Source organism: Polyodon spathula, chromosome 12 (assembly GCF_017654505.1).
Source record: "Polyodon spathula isolate WHYD16114869_AA chromosome 12, ASM1765450v1, whole genome shotgun sequence".
NCBI lineage: Eukaryota > Metazoa > Chordata > Actinopteri > Acipenseriformes > Polyodontidae > Polyodon > Polyodon spathula.
The window spans coordinates 18,371,724-18,397,201 of NC_054545.1; the positions used below are offsets into that span (position 1 = coordinate 18,371,724).

General features: G+C 42.7%; 1 protein-coding gene and 1 long non-coding RNA gene across 2 annotated transcripts in view; one reads left to right on the forward strand and one right to left on the reverse strand.

Moving 5' to 3' along the window:
- LOC121323856 (polypeptide N-acetylgalactosaminyltransferase 16-like) overlaps positions 1–25,478 on the forward strand; it is a 56,196-nt gene that overhangs the window by 8,638 nt on the left and 22,080 nt on the right. The window contains exon 2 of the mRNA XM_041265143.1: positions 23,372–23,553. Within this exon, the coding sequence (XP_041121077.1) occupies positions 23,372–23,553 (182 nt within the window). The remainder of the gene's footprint in view (positions 1–23,371; positions 23,554–25,478) is intronic.
- LOC121323857 lies at positions 1,375–24,654 on the reverse strand. Its single transcript, XR_005951188.1, has 4 exons — positions 24,478–24,654; positions 2,516–2,585; positions 2,307–2,419; positions 1,375–1,705 (listed from the first exon to the last, which is right to left on the reverse strand). It is a non-coding gene; the product is annotated as an uncharacterized LOC121323857 (long non-coding RNA).

Here is a 25,478-nt window from a genome sequence, read left to right on the forward strand (position 1 = left end):
GTGCGTATCAGAGGGAAACATTGCAAACACCATACAATAAAACAGCAAGGTCGATCCAATTTGAAGTGAGTTACACAAGGCTGGCAGCTGAATAGCCAACAGGGATACTGAGCATGAAGCTGTTTGTGCAAAGCCCTAATGCGCTAGACTTTATAAACCTGGGGAAACTAACTCTGTGTCCCAGGGGAATGTTGCATTGTTCTCTCTGGCTGGCTTATTCCAACATTAATGTGTTCAAGGGGTAAAGCTGCAGTATCAGTTTAACATCTCATTCCTGTGTTATTAATATTTTAAGCTGTGTTTTCATGTGACCCTAATCAAGATGTAAGCCTTATTGTATTGTAACTAAAAAATGGCTAAATATATTTTATAAAGCACACTAGAATCACTGTTGACAGTGACAGATGCATAAAGAAACAGTAATGCTGTCTCTTAAAGCTGTGTGTTGCAAGGGCTTGTGTGGGTCTCTGAACATGGAGGGTATAGTTAACATGTACAAATATATGCGTACATCAGTGTGAAGGACAGGATTCTTTTAACTAAATAAAAAACACAAAATGATCATTAGATTTTTCTTTGTATAAAAAAAAAATTTAACAATCCCCTGCTCCCCTAACTCAATGGACTCTGGCACAAATACACTCTGTGATATGATTGGGAAGCCTATCAGAAGCACCATCAAAAAATCTTGCAGGGGCTCCTGAGTGGCGCATCTGATAAAGGTACTCCGTGTGGAGTGCAGGATGCGCCCTAGCCCTGAGGTTGCCGGTTCCAGTCAAGGATATTCTGTTGTCGACAGTAGGCGGGAGCTCCCAGCGGGCAGCTCACACCAGCGACCCCTGTGGTCTGACCGGGCGCCTGCGGGCTTACCTTTAAACTGCCCAGAGCTGCATTGTCCTCCGACGCTGTAGCTCTGAGGTGGCTGTGTCTGCAGTGTGAAAAAAAAGCAGTCGGCTAACAGCACATGCTTCGGAAGACACGATTCGTCTTCGCCGCTCCTGAGTCAGCACGGGGCTGGTAGCGGTGAGGTGAGCCTAAAAAATAATTGGATATGTCAAATTGGGAGAAAATAATGAAATAATTGCTGATTATTAAATTTTAAAAAAAATGACTGCGCTCTCCAAATGATTTCTGAACAGCAGTATGCATTTGTATAGGTACTGTAACTGTGCTTTGTTAATACTCCTGCATTGGATTGATACAGTGAGTATGTTGTATTCTTGTGGTTTAGCTTTGACTTCAGATATAAGGCAGTAATATTAGGTTAGTTCTGCATCATTTTTCCAACAGAACAGTTTGTGTAACCATAGAGATGCGTTGTAAGCGTCGTTTTTATTAGAGCTTCATTTATTTTATGTTTTGTATGTTCTCAAGCCAGACCCCTCATCAGTTTTACTCACAAAGTGGTATAAGGATTGTTTCTAAATACAGCAGTTTATACGTAGCTACCTAATTAAACAGTGAGAGTTTTGTTGCAGTGAATGCTAGCAGGTCTATCACTGTTGATTCATTAATACTGTCGTGGCAGTGGGTGCAGAGGAAATGTTTTGTACCAAAGGCTTTTCTGATTGGAAAAAAACAAGCAGAAAATGGAGTGATCACCAAAAAAGCAGCTCACATGTTTCAGTAGCTGTGAAATTGTTGTCTTCAGTAACAGTGAAATTGTCATCCCCACACACGCAGTCCCATATCCTTTCAACTGTACCTATAGAAATAGATTTAAATAGGAAAGCCTTTCAGTGCTGGCTCTTAGGATTCTCCTGAAAAATTGAAAGCAGGTAAAGGCAGATTCAGAGAAACATGACATACAACAATACTGTATCAACAGAACTTACACCCATCCTTTAACTCTTAAAATATTCAGTAAAATGTAAATAAAAGCAGTTCAAATTCCATTTGAAGCTACTTAATCTTTAAGAAATAACGACACAGCTGAAAGCACTACAGCTTTCAGTGAAAGGGTGAGAGGCCAGTTTCATGGTCTCTCCCCTAAAGGAAGACTTTGCATGTCAATGTGTCTATCCCCCCTGTTTGAGTAAGGTTTGTTCCAGACTTCATTCTGAACCCTGCTGTCTCCCACAGAGCTGCAGGACACAGAGACCAGCAAAAACTACACTAACCAAGCTTCACTAACAGATTCAGATAAATTACCAGTAAAAAAAAAAAAAACAATCACCTTTGCCATAGTGTGAGTTTCATATAGAAAAATCTAAGATCTAATAAATGAGGTCTGTACATCTTAGGTAACGTGTGCTAGCGTTATTGTCAACACTGTGTACTTTATGGCTTAGTAAAGGCTTGCTCACTGTCTCTCCCTGTGACTTTCTCCTGTTTGCCATGACTTTGCATTGAGGAAGGCTGCGACCGGGCCATGTAGTCCTCATACAACACTGGTATGTCTCACCCACTTCACAGATTCCTGAAAAGCAATTATGCACAAAGCATTAACTCCTGTTACTTAAATAATGTTTGTTCTAGAAATTCTAAAAGAAAGCTAATCAATTCTCTGGCAAACCTTTCCTGTAGTCTAGTAGACTTTCAGTGTCTTCGTTGATCCTGAACTCATTGTATCCTTTTTGTGTTCCCTGAAAAACGAATCAAAAATCAAAAATACATATCTGAAAATACTGTGTTTTAAAATAAGTAGACTGCCATTTAGACATACTGGTATTGGTTTTGTTGGTACAGTACTATATATTATTATACATTATTATTATTTTTTAATTTAGCCATTGCCAGTTATTTTTATTATTATCTCCCAATTTGATATGCCAGTTTTTTTTTAGGCTCAGCTCACCGTTACCACCCCTGCCGGAGGCGAAGAGGAGCACACGCTGTCCTCTGAAGCATGTGCCGTCAGCCGACCGCTTCTTTTCACACTGCAGACTCGCCATGCAGCCACCCAAGAGCTACAGCGTCGGAGGACAACGCAACTCCGTGTAGCTTACAGGATGGCCAACCTAACCCCCCCCCCCCCCCCCCCCCCCTCCGGGAGACACTCTGCCAATTGTGCACCACCCCCTGGGAGCTCCCGTTCACAGTCGGCTGTGAAATAGGTTGGACTCAATCCAACAAAGTCCAGGCTATAGGGCTCATCCTGCACTCCTTGAGGATCGCTTTTACTGGATGCGCCACACTGGAGCAGAACTACTTAAAACGAAAAAAGGCAATGCAATTTAGCAAAATAAAAGATTAAAAAAAGCAGAGTTTCCAAAATTAAAACAGTATCCAAAGCCAGTATTCAAAACTGTAGTATATAGTGCTAGATAAGGCCCTAATGTCACATTTCACTTGCAAATGAAAATGCACAAAAAACAAAAAACGGATATCCGAGTGCTGACTTGTATCTGAGTAATGGATATCCGAGTGCTGACGTGTATCTGAGTAATGGATATCCGAGTGCTGACGTGTATCTGAGTAATGGATAGCCGAGTGCTGACGTGTATCTGAGTAATGGATAGCCGAGTGCTGACGTGTATCTGAGTAATGGATAGCCGAGTGCTGACGTGTATCTGAGTAATGGATAGCCGAGTGCTGACGTGTATCTGAGTAATGGATATCCGAGTGCTGACGTGTATCTGAGTAATGGATATCCGAGTGCTGACGTGTATCTGAGTAATGGACATCCGAGTGCTGACGTGTATCTGAGTAATGGACATCCGAGTGCTGACGTGTATCTGAGTAATGGATATCCGAGTGCTGACGTGTATCTGGTAATGGATATCCGAGTGCTGACGTGTATCTGGTAATGGATATCCGAGTGCTGACGTGTATCTGAGTAATGGATATCCGAGTGCTGACGTGTATCTGGTAATGGATATCCGAGTGCTGACGTGTATCTGAGTAATGGATATCCGAGTGCTGACGTGTATCTGAGTAATGGATAGCCGAGTGCTGACGTGTATCTGAGTAATGGATATCCGAGTGCTGACGTGTATCTGAGTAATGGATTTCCGAGTGCTGACGTTAGTGATTTTGAGTATTAAAAACATGTGAGCATGAAGTTATCTATTATATAACATGAGAGAGAAATCCAGATAATTAAGAAATAATGGTACAGCTAAACCCTGAAATATGTTACAGTTTTGCTGGAAACGTGATATCTGGTACTACACTAGGTTAGAGAAATCTCTTGTTTGCAGGCCTTGCATTCGTTAGTATTGCACTTCCTTCGTCAGTAGATATTGAGGTCGATTTCATAAAGACTTACAAAATTAAAAAACAATTAAAAAAACGATAACACTGAAGATCTCTAAAGAGGTCTACGAAAAACAGCTCGACTCAGAATGACAGACTGCTAGTACAGAAAAATTAAACTGCTCCTCTCAAACAGACTGCTAGTACAAAAAAATAAACAGCTCCTCTCAAACAGACTGCTAGTACAGAAAAGTTACTTCTTTGTATTTTAGGATTTTCGATAGTGTAAAGAATGTGTTTTGTTGCTTTCTAATCATGTTAAAAAGGTCAAACTTCTTGTTTTAAACTAGCCTGCTTCCCTCCCCCAGTGCTTGTTTTGAGATTCCAGCCATCGCAGTGTTTGTTAGAGCCAGTGATTGAGATGTGATCCCACGGGACCTTGGGAGAGGGTGGGGGGTGGGGGTACGTCATTGTGTTAACCCCCTCCACTGGCCCAGAGGACCCCCTGGAGGGACCTGCTCCTGCGCTCTTGTTGCCATGCCAACCACACTCCAAACAGCTGATGCTTTAATGGAAATGGGGAAGTCTGATACATGTTCATGTACCTACTGGACCCATTTAACTTATTTTACGATACCTCGGAACTACAGTACATCACAAGGAAAGATTCATAGGTCCTGTTATCAGGGTTATCAGATGTTTCACGGGGCGGAGCTATGGCCCCTGATAGTGTTTATTGACAGAGTTAGTGAACATATACACATGGAGAGAGGGGTTCTGCCTCTTCAAGGCCCAACATTTACTTAATCGATAGACACAATAAACAGGAGGGGGCCACCGTATTTGAGGTGACTCGTCATACGAAGAGGCTCGTGAACCGGATAGAAAAACATGAATTGGTGTTGTTAACACAAAAGAGGTTCCGGCTCTTCCTGACCCAACATATACAGTAGGGGTGTTCCGTCGCTGAGGAGACCCAACAAACAGGAGGGGGGCCACCGTCTTTGAGGTGACCTGACATACCAAGAGGGGCACCGTCTCTGAGGTTACCCAACATACGAAGAGGCTCGCGAACCAGAAAGAAAACATAAAGTTAGTATTTGTTAAAACATATAATGCGTGGTGTTCCGCCTCTTCAAAGCCCAACATAATAGAAGGGGGGTTCCGTTGCTGAGGAGACCCGACAAACAGGAGAGGGGCCACTGCCTTTGAGGAGACCCGACAAACATGAGGGATGCCACCGCTTGGGGACCCTCACATAAAGAAGAATACCAAAAGAAACACATGCAGATGGAAGGGTTTGGCCGGGAGTCCCCTCTGACTCATGGAGAACCCTCCTCTATGAGGTAAATGAAACGGAACTTAACAAAGGGTTGGAGAAAGTGGAATCACTAACCTTCCAAAAGATAGACCCCCGGCTCCCCGCTGACGCAACGTGAAGAAGAAAAATGAGAGAACCGCCAATGCATAAGAAAGAAAAAGAAAACATTTAGATGAAAGAAAACAAACACTTAACGTGACAAAGGGGTTAGTAGACTGTACCCTATTGACTATGTGAAGACCCTCTGCACAGTGGAAAGAAAAACCCCTTTCTTTTAATTTTATTTCTTAAGAGGAAATCTTTGGTGGCTCAGGCAGAAAGGTCATCCCCACTCCAGACATACTAGCAATGGACTGGTGTGCGGAGGATATTTCGGATGATGAAGAACGAATATAAGTTTCGATTACTGATGAAGTCCAACGCCCCATATTTTTAATTAAATGCTGGTTAATGTTGGCTTTTGCAGCTGAAGTAGCTGCCCCTATTCTAAATGAATGAGGAGTGTAGAATTGCGAAGGAAGACCTGCTCTAGACACCACGGTGGAAAGGTGTGTTGAAAACCAATGCCTTGATACAATGGACCGGCTTGAATTGATAAACAAAGGGTCGGAGGATGAAATGGCCTTGCGTTCTGCAATGTACTTCAACATGGAGATGAAGGGACACAAAGGAGAGTTGATCTTAGAAAGCTGAATACATTGTCCTTGCCGCAGTTGATCTGTTTTTGAAATGCGAAGAAATAAGATGAAATGAGAATCTGGGATGAGCTTGAGGTCACTGCAGCGGATACCGAGGGTAGGGAAGCTGGCAATAGAAGGAACTGTATATTCAGAACATCTCAAAAACCCCAAAAATGCAGATAGACATATGACTTCCATAGTTAAATCATCAAATAGAGAAAAACAGCCATGTCGCAGAGTTGAAATCAAGTTACTGAGAAAGTCTATAGAAATAGGCAGGCGAGCAGAAGAAGGAGCCGGAGAGCACTTGGAAATTCCTCATAAAAGGAGACGAACCGCTGGAATTGATACGAGTTGGGGAATTGATGGACATCAAGCGAAATTGATGCTGAATTCCTGACAAATATAGTCTGATTGTAGCTGGTGCCAGATGTAGAGAGTCCTTTGCATGCACTATGAACGCCATGATCCAGTCCTGGTTGAATGGAGTAAGATTAATCCTGCTTTGTAAACAAAAAGTTACATAACATGCCCAACCTGTAGAGTACGAGGACCTGGTAGATGGGCAAGTGCTGATGCCATGTAATCTTTAGCTGAATTAAGAAGTTTATTAATAGTTGGATTTAGTTGAAAATCAGCTGATTGAACTGTGGCGTTGCTGCTGGATATTGCAAAGCTGTGGGCAGCAAACTGTGGAATTTGGAAATTTGTAAACGATAAAGAGCATCAGCTGCATTATTAAAAATGCCCGGTAGGTGGCGAGCTTGTATTAGGAAATTATTAGAGACTGAAATCCATACTAGCCGCCGCAGCAATTGCATGATAAGAGGGGAAGAGAAACATCCTTTATTTATAATATGCACTGTAGTTGAATTATCACAGTAAAATAGTATTGATTTCTTAGACCAGAGATGACCCCATAGCTGGGCAGCTGCTACTATTGGGTATATCTCTAGCAGAGCTGTGGATTTTAGATGAGGAAATATGTTTTCGATTTCCTCAGGCCATGTACTGCAAAATCATTGATTGTTAAATAGACCTCCGAGTCCCAGAGACGAGGCATCAATAAATAAAGCCATATCGTGTGGAGCTGAAATGAAATCATCATAAAACAGAGAGACCATTCCAGTGCTGAATAAGTGCAGACCACATTTTAATGTCTTTCCTAGCTTCTGAGGAGATATTTATATAGGAGTCCAGATTTTTATTTTTTTTTCCTGTTGATGCCAGCACTAGCAGTCGAGATATAAACGTCCTCCCCTGTGGAATGGTACGTATTGCAAAGTTAAAATAACCCAGCAATGAAAGCAGTGCCCGTTTTTTTTAATTGTTTTACTGCACTGAAAATCCTCAATGAGCAAACGAATATGGTTAAGTTTAGACAGGCAGGCTAGCTTCAAACTTTTCTGTATCTAGAATGATTCCAAGGAATTCCAAAGAATGAAGGGGACCGATTGATTTCTCTTCTGAAAGCGGAACGCCAACTTCAGAAAATAAGCTTTTAAGATTGGAAATCGCTTCTGCTGGTGCATCTGAAGGAGGAGAAAATTACTAAAAAATCGTCCAGCAAGTGGAGCAAGAATGGGACATGATAGACATTAAGAAGAATTCAGCACAGTGCTTCCGACAGGGTTATCAAATATCTTCGGGCTGCTGCGGCAGCCGAAAGTCAATTGGGTGGAAAAATAAAACTTCCCATGCCAGCATATACCAAACAGGTGATGGAGAGATGGATGGATTGGCATTACTTTAAATGCGTCTGATATATCTGCTTTTGCTAATTATGAATTAATGCTGCTGGTGCTTGACCCCCGTGGTGCTGATAAATCAATAATGAGACGCTTTTTTCCTGACATTTTCCTCGTGGCAATGCCGATAGGATTAATTCTGTATATTGGAAAAGGAGGAGCTAAAAATGGACCGACTATAAATCCTTTTATAATTTCTTTTTTGATGAGAGATTGCACTAATTGTGGTTCTTGAGTCGCTGAATAAAGATTTTTGCTTTTGAACGAGGAAGAAGGAATTTGAGTCAGACCAGTTGAAAAAACATTTTTAAATCCGTCGATCAGGTAATTGATTAAATTACTGTCGGGATGATTCTGTAATTTACTTGATAATGCCGATGTTTATAGGAGTAAAGACTGTGAGCATCGGGGAAAGTCACTTGCGTTTCAAAGGGCAGATTGTATTAGCATGAGCGTCTCTGCAATTGCTGCACATGTGGATAAGATTGCATTGCCTATTCGAACAGAAGCCAGTATTGAAATTGCTGCAGATTTGTCTTCCTCCTGAAAATCTAATACTGCGCCCGTATTTGTCTTTCTTTGTGGATTGATCGAGGGGAGCTGAAGAATGTATAGGATTAGGTACTGAAGATCTGTATGAATTAGCGGCGAAACTGGGTGCTTTAGAAATTGATGCAATTGCAGCTTTAGGGCAGAGGGACGTTGAGTGAACTGCTGAAGCGCAGATCCCACATGCATTAGCTCTTAAACCACCAAAAATTCTGTTAAATAGATCTGGGTCAGGTTGTGCCCAATTGATGATGTGATTATCTGCTGCTCCGTATCTGACAGACAGCTCCACGGTGTAGTATTCTTAGGAGTCCAATTCAGCTCTGTGGTTAGGATATACCGAGCATAACACATCTCTGAATATGGAGAACGCAAGGGCAAATTCCCCTAATGTAAGATTTTTAAGCAGTCTGGGATCTCTGGATTTTAGAGTTACTGCCAAATCTCCACAATCCACTACTCTATGGTCCAAGAATTCAGAAGTCGTCATTAATAGTGAAACAAGATTAATGTCCTTACCTTCGAGAATGTTACGTAAAAATATATATTTAATTCCTTTGGAAATTGTATGTTTTTAACTTGGGCGTTTTGCCCCATACAACTGGTGAAACTTTGTTCTTGTAACTTATAAGTTATGAATAAAGGTCCCTGCAAAACAATTTCAGAGAGCTAGGAAGGAAATTAAAAGAGAAAACCAAAACTGGTATTTTCTGGTATACTCCGGCACCTTGCAAAGGACCATATGGACAGCTGGACATAATTAATCAAAACGCATGGCTGAAGACGTGGTGCACACGGGAAGGCTTCACCTATCTTGATCATTGGACCACATTCTACAACGAGGACTATCTGTATAGACGGGACGGACTGCACTTAAATAACAAGGGAGCCAGTCTACTTGGAGAAAAGATCCTCGAGCAGGTTCAGAAGCATTTAAACTAGAAGGAAGGGATGAGAAATCAATAAAAAAACAGAAGGGAGACCTCATCAAAACAAGGACAACAACTCAGGTAGGACAACCATTAAATGTATTTATCTAAATGCTAGAAGTATCAGAAACAAAATTCTAGAACTTGAAGCTACTGCACTAACAAGTAACTATGATGTGATAGGTGTTACTGAAACTTGGTTGTCTGAGAGTGATGGGGACGAATATAATATTTGTGGGTATACACTGTATAGGAAAGACAGGCAGGACAGAAGAGGAGGAGGGTAGCGCTATACATAAGAAACAGTCTTGAAGCCCAGGTGTTAAACCTGGACAAAGAAAATAAAGCCGAATCAATATGGGTCAGAATAATGGACAAAAATTCAAAGGGCATAATAATAGGAGCATGCTATAGACCGCCAGATTCAGACGGTGAGCAAAATAATCTGTTATACAATGATATTAGAAATGCGTGTAGCAAAGGAGAAGCCATACTAATGGGGGATTTCAACTTCCCCCATATAAAATGGGAAAACCCAGTGGGTAGCACGAAGGATGAAATAGAAATGGTGGAAATGACAAATGACTGCTTCCTAACACAATATGTCAAGGCACCGACTAGAGGGGAGGCATGCCTTGATTTAGTCTTTTCAAATAACGAAGACAGAATAACTAAAACAGAGGTCAGAGAACCACTGGCAAACTCAGACCACAACATGGTCTCATTTGAAGTGTTTTTTAAATCCCCAAAAGTAAAGACTAAAGCTAAGGTTTACAATTTTATAAAAGCAAACTATGAAGGTATGAAACAGAGACTAACAGAAGTAGATTGGAGTAAAATAGAGAAAACATCCACTGAAAAAGGATGGATGTTCTTCAAAAATGTAGTACTAGAGGCGCAAAACAATTACATCCCTAAAGTAGACAAATCTAAATGTAAAACTAAATGGCCAAAATGGTTTAATAGATCAATTAAAAATAATATTCAGCGAAAAAAGGCACTTTACAGAGAATTAAAGGACGAAAAAGAAAGTACACAGAAAGAATACATGGAACTGCAAACGCAAGTCAAAAAGGAAGTTGGAAAGGCCAAGAGAGAACTAGAAATGAACATTGCTAAGGGGGATAAAACCAATTCCAAAATGTTTTTCCAATATTACAACAGCAAGAGAACATTCAAAGAGGAGGTTAAATGTTTAAGAGATACAAATGGCAAAATAGTAGATGAAGAAAAAAAATAGCAAATATATTAAATGATTACTTTTCACAAGTTTTTATAAAGGAAGATACGGACAACATGCCCCACATGTCATCCAGTTCCTATCCAGTTTTAAATAACTTTAGCATAACCGAAGCAGAAGTGTTAAAGGGACTAGGAGCTCTTTAAATAAACAAATCCCCTGGGCCGGATGAGATCCTCCCAATAGTACTCAAAGAAATGAAAGAAGTTATTTACAAACCGCTAACCAAGATCATGCAGCAGTCTCTTGACACAGGGGTGGTACCGACAGACTGGAAAATTGCAAACGTAATACCGATCCACAAAAAGGGAAACAAAACTGAACCTGGTAACTACAGACCAGTAAGCCTGACTTCTATTATATGTAAACTTGTTGAAACTATAATAAGATCCAAAATGGAAAATTACCTATATGGTAACAGGGTCCTGGGAGACAGTCAACATGGTTTTAGGAAAGGGAGATCGTGTCTAACTAACTTGCTTGATTTTTTTGAGGATGCAACATCGATAATGGATAATTGCAAAGCATATGACATGGTTTATTTAGATTTCCAGAAAGCTTTTGACAAAGTCCCGCACAAAAGATTAATTCTCAAACTGAACGCAGTTGGGATTCAAGGAAACACATGTACATGGATTAGGGAGTGGTTAACATGTAGAAAACAGAAAGTAGTGATTAGAGGAAAAACCTCAGAATGGAGTGTGGTAACCAGTGGTGTACCACAGGGATCAGTATTAGGTCCTCTGCTATTCCTAATCTACATTAATGATTTAGATTCTGGAATAGTAAGCAAACTTGTTAAATTTGCAGACGACACAAAAATAGGAGGAGTGGTAAACACTGTTGCAGCAGCAAAGGTCATTCAAAATGATCTAGACAAGATTCAAAACTGGGCAGACACATGGCAAATGACATTTAATAGAGAAAAGTGTAAGGTACTGCACGCAGGAAATAAAAATGTACATTATAAATATCATATGGGAGATACTGAAATTGGAGAAGGAATCTATGAAAAAGACCTAGAAGTTTTTGTTGACTCAGAAATGTTTTCATCTAGACAATGTGGGGAAGCTATAAAAAAGGCTAACAAGATGCTCGGATACATTGTGAAAAGTGTTGAATTTAAATCAAGGGAAGTAATGTTAAAACTGTACAATGCACTAGTAAGACCTCATCTTGAATATTGTGTTCAGTTCTGGTCACCTCGCTATAAAAAAGATATTGCTGCTGTAGAAAGAGTGCAAAGAAGAGCGACCAGAATTATTCCGGGCTTAAAAGGCATGTCATATGCAGACAGGCTAAAAGAATTGAATCTGTTCAGTCTTGAACAAAGAAGACTACGCGGCGACCTAATTCAAGCATTCAGAATAATAAAAGGTATTGACAATGTTGACCCAAGGGACTTTTTTGACCTGAAAAAAGAAACAAAGACCAGGGGTCACAAATGGAGATTAGACTAGAATTAGTTTTCAATCTGGATGTTTTCAGCACAAAAATAAATAGGGGCTACACCATGGTTAATGTACATGAATCTATTCATGTAAGATATGAAAACCTATTTTAATATTGAGCTATTTAATAAGCTATAGAACCATGGATTTTGGTTAAGTTTTATGAACGTTTAAACCATATACATTGACATACAGCTATGGCCTAATGTTTTGTATCCCCTTATAGAATATGAAGCAAAATGTGTTCAGAGTCGAGTGAAAGCTGCTGAATAACGTTATGTTCACTTATTGAATTGCGTACTGCTTAGTCTTTTTCTATATACCTAACGAAAAACAGACACAAATAGAAAAATGTGACATTTTGAAATCTGTACTATGTTATGGCTTTCGGTACACTTCTGCAATATCATTTCATATTTTCTTTGACTACATGGTGTTAAATAAAATAACAAAATCATGTTTGTTTTATTTTATAAAAAATGAATGATGTCTCAATCCTAAAATTCTTGGTGCTGCAGAACATTTGGTTACAGCTGCTTAAAACTGAGTGAGATTGAACAGGAACACTGGCACTGTCAAAAATAGAAGGTTTCTAAAGTGGCAAAATGTCCTGGCTATGCCAGTGCTTCTCAGTGCCATATTGCTTTAACCTCAGGCCATAACAATGGTACAGAACACATGCTTTGACAAGGGCTCGGTGAACATTAACTGTTTCAGCGCCACATTCTTTTAACCTCTGATCATATTATTGCTACAGACCACTTGCTTTCAGACAGCTGTGCTCTCTAATTGTCTCGGTAACATGGGTGTAAAGGTATGCCACATACTTTTACAGTGGTTGTGATTTTTTTTATTTTATTTTATTTATTTATTTTTGGTATTGATTATTTTGTAGACCCAACGCATGTCAGTCAGTGATGAAGGCAAGGGTTTATTTTACTGTGTGTTCTGAGAAGTCTCGGATTGAACTTTTAAAGAAAGAGTCTCTGTACACAGCAAGGCGGTGCAGTGCGAGTGTTGTGGACGCTTGAACACTGGAGCCTCATTGCTTATTGTGCTGAGGACGCTGAAATAAATGTTTCTGGGTTTCTTTTCCCTAGAGATGTGATCTGAGTTTTTGCTAAGTCATTTATCACCCTGGCAAGTATTGAAAACAAAATGCTTTTTTGGAGCTTTGAAGTGGAAAATGATGTCATGCCAGCAACCTGATAGCAAGCTTCTTCTTTCTCTAGACACCTCATTACAGCAATGTAATAAACAAGTGTGTCTCTGGGAAAGGGGCTTCGGGAGGTCGTTGCTGCAGGAGTATAGCTGTCTCCAGGGACACATCCTGCTTATATTACAAAACTTTCAAGTGCGGGTCTTAGGTGGGCTGAGTCACTCGGTGCCTGTCACCTCTGAAGTCCTGGGTTCTAATCCATCGGGTCCCGAGAGAACTTAACTTAGAAAAAAAAATCTGACACTGTCTGACATTTGAGTCACTGCTTGGGAGAGGCCCAGGACTGAGGGACAGGCAGTGTGCTCAGGTCAAGAATGAGGGACAGGAAGGCAGTGTGCTCAGGTCAGGACTGAGGGACAGGCAGGAAGTGTGCTCAGGTCAGGATTGAGGGATAGGCAGGAAGTGTGTGTAAATAAATGTCTCATGGGGTTATGTGGGATGACATTTATACTGTTAAGTTGTGTGCGGGCTGCCTGTTTTTACATAAAATATCAAACCATGTGCAATTTGGGAGAGTTCTGGCTGCAAAAACTGTGCAAAATGATTTATAATAGGAGACACCCTACACATGTTATAGTAAGTGATTTTAAAGATTGTACTGAGGAACCGCTATAAAACCTTGTTGCTGTTTTTGTATTGAAGTGTGGGTGTATGTTCTGTGCTGCATGGTCACGGGGTGATACAAGATTTCCTACAGTTGTGACAAACCCTGATGTAGAGTCATTTGACTCGCCAATCAATCCATGTATTGAAGCCTGCACACTGTGTTTTAATTAGATTAGACAATGAGATTGTCTTGTGAAGTGCGCACCACTGGTTTGTAAAAAGCAAACTCCCTTAAAGACCACACCCCCCCTGACAACACGGATACAAGCTTCTCCTTGAGAGCATCTGAGTATAAGGATGTCCTAGACTGCTGTAAACAGTTATTTCTCCTTCTCTCTCATCCATTCTCCACACAACCCTGAGTGAGTGAAAACATGCTGTTTTTATGCAGCTGTACCAAGACTCGATTGCTAGTCAATCATGCAATTGGAGTCTCGGTACACCTGCATGTGAATTAATGGTACTGCCCGTGCTTCCACACTAACTACCCACTTTAATATGCACGTGGCATGATTGTGCAATCCTCAAGCCTAAATACACATGTACATTTTAAACACTCGTGCTCATAACCCATTGTATCCCGTGTACCAACTACAATACACCAACATTAACACACTACATGCAACATACAACACAGAAATACACACTGGGGTGGGGCAGCATTGCCACAGAGTCTTAATATACTATATTTGTTAATGCTTTGTGAATGTGGCATTTGTTTATAGAAGCAGTGAAAAAAGAGACCAACATCCTATAGTTTGTGATGTTTTGGGGTTCCTGAGTGGCTCACCTAGGACAGGTAGGGGTGCATGGTGTGTAGGGTGAGATACAATCAGGGGAGAGCAGGTTTGTGTCCTGCTGTACAAAGTTGCTGATCTTTGCTGGAGATTTCACAAGGAGAGTTGCAATGGCTCTGCATTGGAACGAGAACTCCACTCAACACTGCAGTGAATTCTAGCAGTATAGGAACGAGAACTCCACTCAACACTGCAGAGCGCTCTAGTAGTATAGGAAAGAGAACTCCACTCTCAACACTGCAGAGCGCTCTAGTAGTATAGAAAAGAGAACTCCACTTTCAACACTGCAGAGCGCTCTAGTAGTATAGGAACGAGAACTCCACTCAACACTGCAGAGCACTCTAGTAGTATAGGAAAGAGAACTCCACTTTCAACACTGCAGAGCGTTCTGGTAGTATAGGAGAGAACTCCACTTTCAACACTGCAGAGCGCTCTAGTAATATAGGAAAGAGAACTTCACTTTCAACACTGCAGAGCGTTCTGATAGTCAGGACTGCAGAGCGCTCTAGTAGTATAGGAAAGAGAACTCCACTCTCAACACTGCAGAGCGCTCTAGTAGTATAGGAAAGAGAACTCCACTCAACACTGCAGAGCGCTCTAGTAGTATAGGAAAGAGAACTCCACTCAACACTGCAGAGCGCTCTAGTAGTATAGGAAAGAGAACTCCACTCAACACTGCAGAGCGCTCTAGTAATATAGGAAAGAGAACTCCACTTTCAACACTGCAGAGCGCTCTAGTAGTATAGGAAAGAGAACTCCACTCAACACTGCAGAGCGCTCTAGTAGTATAGGAAAGAGAACTCCACTCTCAACACTGCAGAGCGCTCTAGTAGTATAGGAAAGAGAACTCCACTCTCAACACTGCAGAGCACTCTAGTAGTATAGGAAAGAGAACTCCACTCAACACTGCAGAGCGCTCTAGTAGTATAGGAAAGAGAACTCCACTCAACACTGCAGAGCGCTCTAGTAGTATAGGAAAGAGAACTCCACTCAACACTGCAGAGCGCTCTAGTAGTATAGGAAGAACTCCACTCAACACTGCAGAGCGCTCTAGTAGTATAGGAAAGAGAACTCCACTCAACACTGCAGAGCGCTCTAGTAGTATAGGAAAGAGAACTCCACTCAACACTGCAGAGCGCTCTAGTAGTATAGGAAAGAGAACTCCACTCAACACTGCAGAGCGCTCTAGTAGTATAGGAAAGAGAACTCCACTCAACACTGCAGAGCGCTCTAGTAGTATAGGAAAGAGAACTCCACTTTCAACACTGCAGAGCGCTCTGGTAGTATAGGAAAGAGAACTCCACTCAACACTGCAGAGCGCTCTAGTAGTATAGGAAAGAGAACTCCACTCAACACTGCAGAGCGCTCTAGTAGTATAGGAAAGAGAACTCCACTTTCAACACTGCAGAGCGCTCTGGTAGTATAGGAAAGAGAACTCCACTCAACACTGCAGAGCGCTCTAGTAGTATAGGAAAGAGAACTCCACTCAACACTGCAGAGCGCTCTAGTAGTATAGGAAAGAGAACTCCACTCAACACTGCAGAGCGCTCTAGTAGTATAGGAAAGAGAACTCCACTCAACACTGCAGAGCGCTCTAGTAGTATAGGAAAGAGAACTCCACTCAACACTGCAGAGCGCTCTAGTAGTATAGGAAAGAGAACTCCACTCAACACTGCAGAGCGCTCTAGTAGTATAGGAAAGAGAACTCCACTCAACACTGCAGAGCGCTCTAGTAGTATAGGAAAGAGAACTCCACTCAACACTGCAGAGCGCTCTAGTAGTATAGGAAAGAGAACTCCACTCAACACTGCAGAGCGCTCTAGTAGTATAGGAAAGAGAACTCCACTCAACACTGCAGAGCGCTCTAGTAGTATAGGAAAGAGAACTCCACTCAACACTGCAGAGCGCTCTAGTAGTATAGGAAAGAGAACTCCACTCAACACTGCAGAGCGCTCTAGTAGTATAGGAAAGAGAACTCCACTCAACACTGCAGAGCGCTCTAGTAGTATAGGAAAGAGAACTCCACTCAACACTGCAGAGCGCTCTAGTAGTATAGGAAAGAGAACTCCACTCAACACTGCAGAGCGCTCTAGTAGTATAGGAAAGAGAACTCCACTCAACACTGCAGAGCGCTCTAGTAGTATAGGAAAGAGAACTCCACTCAACACTGCAGAGCGCTCTAGTAGTATAGGAAAGAGAACTCCACTCAACACTGCAGAGCGCTCTAGTAGTATAGGAAAGAGAACTCCACTCAACACTGCAGAGCGCTCTAGTAGTATAGGAAAGAGAACTCCACTCAACACTGCAGAGCGCTCTAGTAGTATAGGAAAGAGAACTCCACTCAACACTGCAGAGCGCTCTAGTAGTATAGGAAAGAGAACTCCACTCAACACTGCAGAGCGCTCTAGTAGTATAGGAAAGAGAACTCCACTCAACACTGCAGAGCGCTCTAGTAGTATAGGAAAGAGAACTCCACTCAACACTGCAGAGCGCTCTAGTAATATAGGAAAGAGAACTCCACTCAACACTGCAGAGCGCTCTAGTAGTATAGGAAAGAGAACTCCACTTTCAACACTGCAGAGCGCTCTAGTAGTATAGGAAAGAGAACTCCACTCAACACTGCAGAGCGCTCTAGTAGTATAGGAAAGAGAACTCCACTCAACACTGCAGAGCGCTCTAGTAGTATAGGAAAGAGAACTCCACTCAACACTGCAGAGCGCTCTAGTAGTATAGGAAAGAGAACTCCACTCAACACTGCAGAGCGCTCTGGTAGTATAGGAAAGAGAACTCCACTCAACACTGCAGAGCGCTCTAGTAATATAGGAAAGAGAACTCCACTCAACACTGCAGAGCGCTCTAGTAATATAGGAAAGAGAACTCCACTTTCAACACTGCAGAGCGCTCTGGTAGTATAGGAAAGAGAACTCCACTCAACACTGCAGAGCGCTCTAGTAGTATAGGAAAGAGAACTCCACTCAACACTGCAGAGCGCTCTAGTAGTATAGGAAAGAGAACTCCACTCAACACTGCAGAGCGCTCTAGTAGTATAGGAAGGAGAACTCCACTCAACACTGCAGAGCGCTCTAGTAGTATAGGAAAGAGAACTCCACTCAACACTGCAGAGCGCTCTAGTAGTATAGGAAAGAGAACTCCACTCAACACTGCAGAGCGCTCTAGTAGTATAGGAAAGAGAACTCCACTCAACACTGCAGAGCGCTCTAGTAGTATAGGAAAGAGAACTCCACTCAACACTGCAGAGCGCTCTAGTAGTATAGGAAAGAGAACTCCACTCAACACTGCAGAGCGCTCTAGTAGTATAGGAAAGAGAACTCCACTTTCAACACTGCAGAGCGCTCTAGTAGTATAGGAAAGAGAACTCCACTCAACACTGCAGAGCGCTCTAGTAGTATAGGAAAGAGAACTCCACTTTCAACACTGCAGAGCGCTCTGGTAGTATAGGAAAGAGAACTCCACTCAACACTGCAGAGCGCTCTAGTAGTATAGGAAAGAGAACTCCACTTTCAACACTGCAGAGCGCTCTAGTAGTATAGGAAAGAGAACTCCACTCAACACTGCAGAGCGCTCTAGTAGTATAGGAAAGAGAACTCCACTTTCAACACTGCAGAGCGCTCTAGTAGTATAGGAAAGAGAACTCACTTTCAACACTGCAGAGCGCTCTAGTAGTATAGGAAAGAGAACTCCACTCAACACTGCAGAGCGCTCTAGTAGTATAGGAAAGAGAACTCCACTCTCAACACTGCAGAGCGCTCTAGTAGTATAGGAAAGAGAACTCCACTCAACACTGCAGAGCGCTCTAGTAGTATAGGAAAGAGAACTCCACTTTCAACACTGCAGAGCGCTCTAGTAGTATAGGAAAGAGAACTCCACTCAACACTGCAGAGCGCTCTAGTAGTATAGGAAAGAGAACTCCACTCAACACTGCAGAGCGCTCTAGTAGTATAGGAAAGAGAACTCCACTCAACACTGCAGAGCGCTCTAGTAGTATAGGAAAGAGAACTCCACTCAACACTGCAGAGCGCTCTAGTAGTATAGGAAAGAGAACTCCACTTTCAACACTGCAGAGCGCTCTGGTAGTATAGGAAAGAGAACTCCACTCAACACTGCAGAGCGCTCTAGTAGTATAGGAAAGAGAACTCCACTCAACACTGCAGAGCGCTCTAGTAGTATAGGAAAGAGAACTCCACTCAACACTGCAGAGCGCTCTAGTAGTATAGGAAAGAGAACTCCACTCAACACTGCAGAGCGCTCTAGTAGTATAGGAAAGAGAACTCCACTTTCAACACTGCAGAGCGCTCTAGTAGTATAGGAAAGAGAACTCCACTCAACACTGCAGAGCGCTCTAGTAGTATAGGAAAGAGAACTCCACTCAACACTCAAGCACTGCAGAGTATAGGAAAGAGAACTCCAGTATAGGAAAGAGAAACTCCACTCAACACTGCAGAGCGCTCTAGTAGTATAGGAAAGAGAACTCCACTCAACACTGCAGAGCGCTCTGGTAGTATAGGAAAGAGAACTCCACTCAACACTGCAGAGCGCTCTAGTAGTATAGGAAAGAGAACTCCACTCAACACTGCAGAGCGCTCTAGTAGTATAGGAAAGAGAACTCCACTTTCAACACTGCAGAGCGCTCTAGTAGTATAGGAAAGAGAACTCCACTCAACACTGCAGAGCGCTCTAGTAGTATAGGAAAGAGAACTCCACTCAACACTGCAGAGCGCTCTAGTAGTATAGGAAAGAGAACTCCACTCAACACTGCAGAGCGCTCTAGTAGTATAGGAAAGAGAACTCCACTCAACACTGCAGAGCGCTCTGGTAGTATAGGAAAGAGAACTCCACTCAACACTGCAGAGCGCTCTAGTAGTATAGGAGAGAACTCCACTCAACACTGCAGAGCGCTCTAGTAGTATAGGAAAGAGAACTCCACTTTCAACACTGCAGAGCGCTCTGGTAGTATAGGAAAGAGAACTCCACTCAACACTGCAGAGCGCTCTAGTAGTATAGGAAAGAGAACTCCACTTTCAACACTGCAGAGCGCTCTGGTAGTATAGGAAAGAGAACTCCACTCAACACTGCAGAGCGCTCTAGTAATATAGGAAAGAGAACTCCACTCAACACTGCAGAGTGCTCTAGTAATATAGGAAAGAGAACTCCACTTTCAACACTGCAGAGCGCTCTGGTAGTATAGGAAAGAGAACTCCACTCAACACTGCAGAGCGCTCTAGTAGTATAGGAGAGAACTCCACTTTCAACACTGCAGAGCGCTCTGGTAGTATAGGAAAGAGAACTCCACTCAACACTGCAGAGCGCTCTAGTAGTATAGGAAAGAGAACTCCACTCAACACTGCAGAGCGCTCTAGTAGTATAGGAAAGAGAACTCCACTCAACACTGCAGAGCGCTCTAGTAGTATAGGAAAGAGAACTCCACTCAACACTGCAGAGCGCTCTAGTAGTATAGGAAAGAGAACTCCACTCAACACTGCAGAGCGCTCTAGTAGTATAGGAAAGAGAACTCCACTCAACACTGCAGAGCGCTCTAGTAGTATAGGAAAGAGAACTCCACTCAACACTGCAGAGCGCTCTAGTAGTATAGGAAAGAGAACTCCACTTTCAACACTGCAGAGCGCTCTAGTAGTATAGGAAAGAGAACTCCACTCAACACTGCAGAGCGCTCTAGTAGTATAGGAAAGAGAACTCCACTCTCAACACTGCAGAGCGCTCTGGTAGTATAGGAAAGAGAACTCCACTCAACACTGCAGAGCGCTCTAGTAGTATAGGAAAGAGAACTCCACTCAACACTGCAGAGCGCTCTAGTAGTATAGGAAAGAGAACTCCACTTTCAACACTGCAGAGCGCTCTAGTAGTATAGGAAAGAGAACTCCACTCAACACTGCAGAGCGCTCTAGTAGTATAGGAAAGAGAACTCCACTTTCAACACTGCAGAGCGCTCTAGTAGTATAGGAAAGAGAACTCCACTCAACACTGCAGAGCGCTCTAGTAGTATAGGAGAGAACTTCACTTTCAACACTGCAGAGCGCTCTGGTAGTATAGGAAAGAGAACTCCACTCAACACTGCAGAGCGCTCTAGTAGTATAGGAGAGAACTTCACTTTCAACACTGCAGAGCGTTCTGATAGTATAGGAAAGAGAACTCCACTCTCAACACTGCAGAGCGCTCTAGTAGTATAGGAAAGAGAACTCCACTTTCAACACTGCAGAGCGCTCTAGTAGTATAGGAAAGAGAACTCCACTCAACACTGCAGAGCGCTCTAGTAATATAGGAAAGAGAACTCCACTCAACACTGCAGAGCGTTCTGGTAGTATAGGAAAGAGAACTCCACTTGCAGAGCGCTCTAGTAGTATAGGAGAGAACTCCACTTTCAACACTGCAGAGCGCTCTAGTAGTATAGGAAAGAGAACTCCACTTTCAACACTGCAGAGCGCTCTAGTAGTATAGGAAAGAGAACTCCACTCAACACTGCAGAGCGCTCTAGTAGTATAGGAAAGAGAACTCCACTCAACACTGCAGAGCGCTCTAGTAGTATAGGAAAGAGAACTCCACTCAACACTGCAGAGCGCTCTAGTAGTATAGGAAAGAGAACTCCACTTTCAACACTGCAGAGCGTTCTGGTAGTATAGGAAAGAGAACTCCACTCAACACTGCAGAGCGCTCTAGTAGTATAGGAAAGAGAACTCCACTTTCAACACTGCAGAGCGCTCTAGTAGTATAGGAAAGAGAACTCCACTCAACACTGCAGAGCGCTCTAGTAGTATAGGAAAGAGAACTCCACTCAAACACTGCAGAGCGCTCTAGTAGTATAGGAAAGAGAACTCCACTCAACACTGCAGAGCGCTCTAGTAGTATAGGAAAGAGAACTCCACTCAACACTGCAGAGCGCTCTAGTAATATAGGAAAGAGAACTCCACTTTCAACACTGCAGAGCGCTCTAGTAGTATAGGAAAGAGAACTCCACTTTCAACACTGCAGAGCGCTCTGGTAGTATAGGAAAGAGAACTCCACTCAACACTGCAGAGCGCTCTAGTAGTATAGGAAAGAGAACTCCACTTTCAACACTGCAGAGCGCTCTAGTAGTATAGGAAAGAGAACTCCACTCAACACTGCAGAGCGCTCTAGTAGTATAGGAAAGAGAACTCCACTCAAACACTGCAGAGCGCTCTAGTAGTATAGGAAAGAGAACTCCACTCAACACTGCAGAGCGCTCTAGTAGTATAGGAAAGAGAACTCCACTCAACACTGCAGAGCGCTCTAGTAGTATAGGAACTCCACTCAACAGAACTGCTCACTAGTATAGGAAAGAGAACTCCAAACACTGCAGAGCGCTCTAGTAGTATAGGAAAGAGAACTCCACTCAACACTGCAGAGCGCTCTAGTAGTATAGGAAAGAGAACTCCACTCTCAACACTGCAGAGCGCTCTAGTAGTATAGGAAAGAGAACTCCACTTTCAACACTGCAGAGCGCTCTAGTAGTATAGGAAAGAGAACTCCACTCAACACTGCAGAGCGCTCTAGTAGTATAGGAAAGAGAACTCCACTCTCAACACTGCAGAGCGCTCTAGTAGTATAGGAAAGAGAACTCCACTCTCAACACTGCAGAGCGCTCTAGTAGTATAGGAAAGAGAACTCCACTCAACACTGCAGAGCGCTCTAGTAGTATAGGAAAGAGAACTCCACTCAACACTGCAGAGCGCTCTAGTAGTATAGGAAAGAGAACTCCACTTTCAACACTGCAGAGCGCTCTGGTAGTATAGGAAAGAGAACTCCACTCAACACTGCAGAGCGCTCTAGTAGTATAGGAAAGAGAACTCCACTCAACACTGCAGAGCGCTCTAGTAGTATAGGAAAGAGAACTCCACTCAACACTGCAGAGCGCTCTAGTAGTATAGGAGAGAACTCCACTTTCAACACTGCAGAGCGCTCTAGTAGTATAGGAAAGAGAACTCCACTCAACACTGCAGAGCGCTCTAGTAGTATAGGAAAGAGAACTCCACTTTCAACACTGCAGAGCGTTCTGGTAGTATAGGAAAGAGAACTCCACTCAACACTGCAGAGCGCTCTAGTAGTATAGGAGAGAACTCCACTTTCAACACTGCAGAGCGCTCTAGTAGTATAGGAAAGAGAACTCCACTCAACACTGCAGAGCGCTCTAGTAGTATAGGAGAGAACTCCACTTTCAACACTGCAGAGCGCTCTAGTAGTATAGGAGAGAACTTCACTTTCAAAACTGCAGAGCGTTCTGGTAGTATAGGAAAGAGAACTCCACTTTCAACACTGCAAAGCGCTCTAGTAGTATAGGAGAGAACTCCACTTTCAACACTGCAGAGCGCTCTAGTAATATAGGAAAGAGAACTTCACTTTCAACACTGCAGAGTGCTCTAGTAGTATAGAAAAGAGAACTCCACTCAACACTGCAGAGCGCTCTAGTGATATAGGAAAGAGAACTTCACTTTCAACACTGCAGAGTGCTCTAGTAATATAGGAGAGAACTCCACTTTCAACACTGCAGAGCGTTCTGGTAGTATAGGAAAGAGAACTCCACTCAACACTGCAGAGCGCTCTGGTAGTATAGGAGAGAGAACTACACTCAACACTGCAGAACGATGTAGTAACGAGAACTCCTCTCAGCACTGTACACCAGTAAACCTCTCTCTCCCCCAGGTAACGCAGGATCCCCGGTTGGACAGGGCAGGGCGTCCTGGCAGCAGGTTTGATGAGAAGGCATACCTAACGGGGAAGCAGCTGAAAGCAGGAGAGGATCCGTACAGAGAGCACGCCTTCAACCAGCAGGAGAGCGACCGGCTGAGCAGCGACCGCACCATACGGGATACCCGCCACTACAGGTACAGCCAGCTAGACACCCTCCCAGCAAGAGAGACAGAGCCACCTGCCTTTGTACTGAGCGCAGTGTCACAACTCTCCTCACTTTCTCCAAGATACAAGTCCTTCTCATGTCAGTTATTAGATACAAGTCTTTCTCATGTCAGTCATTAGATACAAATCTTTCTCATGTCAGTCATTAGCGGAAGCTGCTGGTTGGCTACTGTCAACACTAAAGGCCCTGAAGGGGTGGGAACAATTTCCCTCTCCAGATGGAATGACCAAGCAAGTACAAGAATAACTGAAAGCATGCAAACAGCTTTCTTTAACCAAGTGCAATAGTAGTTATTATTAGGGCATCTGATTTTTGGGTAAAATTTCTTTCCAAATTCAGTGAATGCTTTTTATAAAATTGGGTAGAATTATTTAATGAAAAATTCAGGTGAAATCAGGTGTTTTTTATATATAATCAAGAAATAATAAATATTCGGGTAGAAATCAGGTTTTATTTAGAAAGAAATAAACAAATGCTTAAGCAGGAAGTGTTGACAACAAAGTTTAAATCCCCAACGGTATATTTCCACACATTGGGGTGTGCAAACTTTTGACGACATCTATCTCTCCCCTCTCTCTCTTTCTCTCTCCCACACACACATACTGTATATGGAGACATTTCTCCATTCCAATCAAGTTTTATTTTGTAGTGAAGTTGCAAGTATAACTGCACACAGAACATACGGGAAGAATGAACAACTTTACTCTAATGTTTTACAAAAAGAAATGATCGACTGTTCCATCTAAATGCTCTTGGCTTAAACACACACTCGTAAAACAAATAACTGGGAAGAAAAGTGTGCAAAAAAAGCAAAAACCTTAAAGCTATATTGCTGTAGTTTAGATATATTACACTAAGAAGCCACATCTTTCTAACAGGTAAATCAGCTTACCGTCATCGGCGCAGGTTCAGCTCTGTTGCATTTGAATCACAGACAACCATGCATGTGTTTATTCATATACAATACGTGCCTATTCCAGTAGAGAGTGTCAGTCCCCTCCTCCCCACTGGCCTGTGTTTACCCAACCCTCAGGCCTGGCTGAGCCCCGGAGCTCCAGCACTGCTTCCAGCTAGGGTGCCAGACACACCCTCCCTCAGCGCAGCGCAGGCGTTTGCTGTTGCGGGCTGCCAGGGTGACTCGTTCTGTTGATTCATGTGTGTCTGTGTGTAGTTATTCACACTGCCCCCTCCTGTGCAGACCAGCTGCGCTGGATCCTTTCAGCAGGGTTTCAAATGGACTTCGGCTCTTGGAGGGGCCAAGCAGGCTTTGTCTTCTTATTTTATATTGTTGATTTAAACCTTTACTCATTAGCTATTTTCACAGTAAGCAAGCCCTTTATATTATGTAAAACCTTATTTTTAGAAATACTAAAAGAAACGCAATATATTCAATGACGGACGTCTCAACTTGAAGTCTCTTTGAACGTCTTAACTGAGTTCCAGTTGAGATGTTTGTCATTGAATATTTCTATATTTAGCACTAATGAATATGTCATTCTTCTGTAATATACATAACTGTGTTGTACACAAACATATTATGTATTTACCACATGTATCCTATGGGACACAGTAGGGGTTGTGACAATGTGGAACACAGTGTGGTAACTGCTTACCACATTGCAGTTCTGTCTCTCTCTCTCTCTCTCTCTCTCTCTCTCTCTCTCTCTCTCTCTCTCTCTCTCTGTATCCAATACCTTTTCTACACCTTTATCCCTTGTCACTTTATAACCACCTTGTGCTGCATGTGTACTGGTGTGTAAACAGTAAAACGTGTTCCACAGTCACCCGTTACAGTTATCAACAGCCATCCTCATGCCATTCAAATCATGTGCCAGGGTAACCTTTCAACTCTGTCAGCCCCACCTCCTGTCCAGCTGCTCTCTGTGTCTGTAT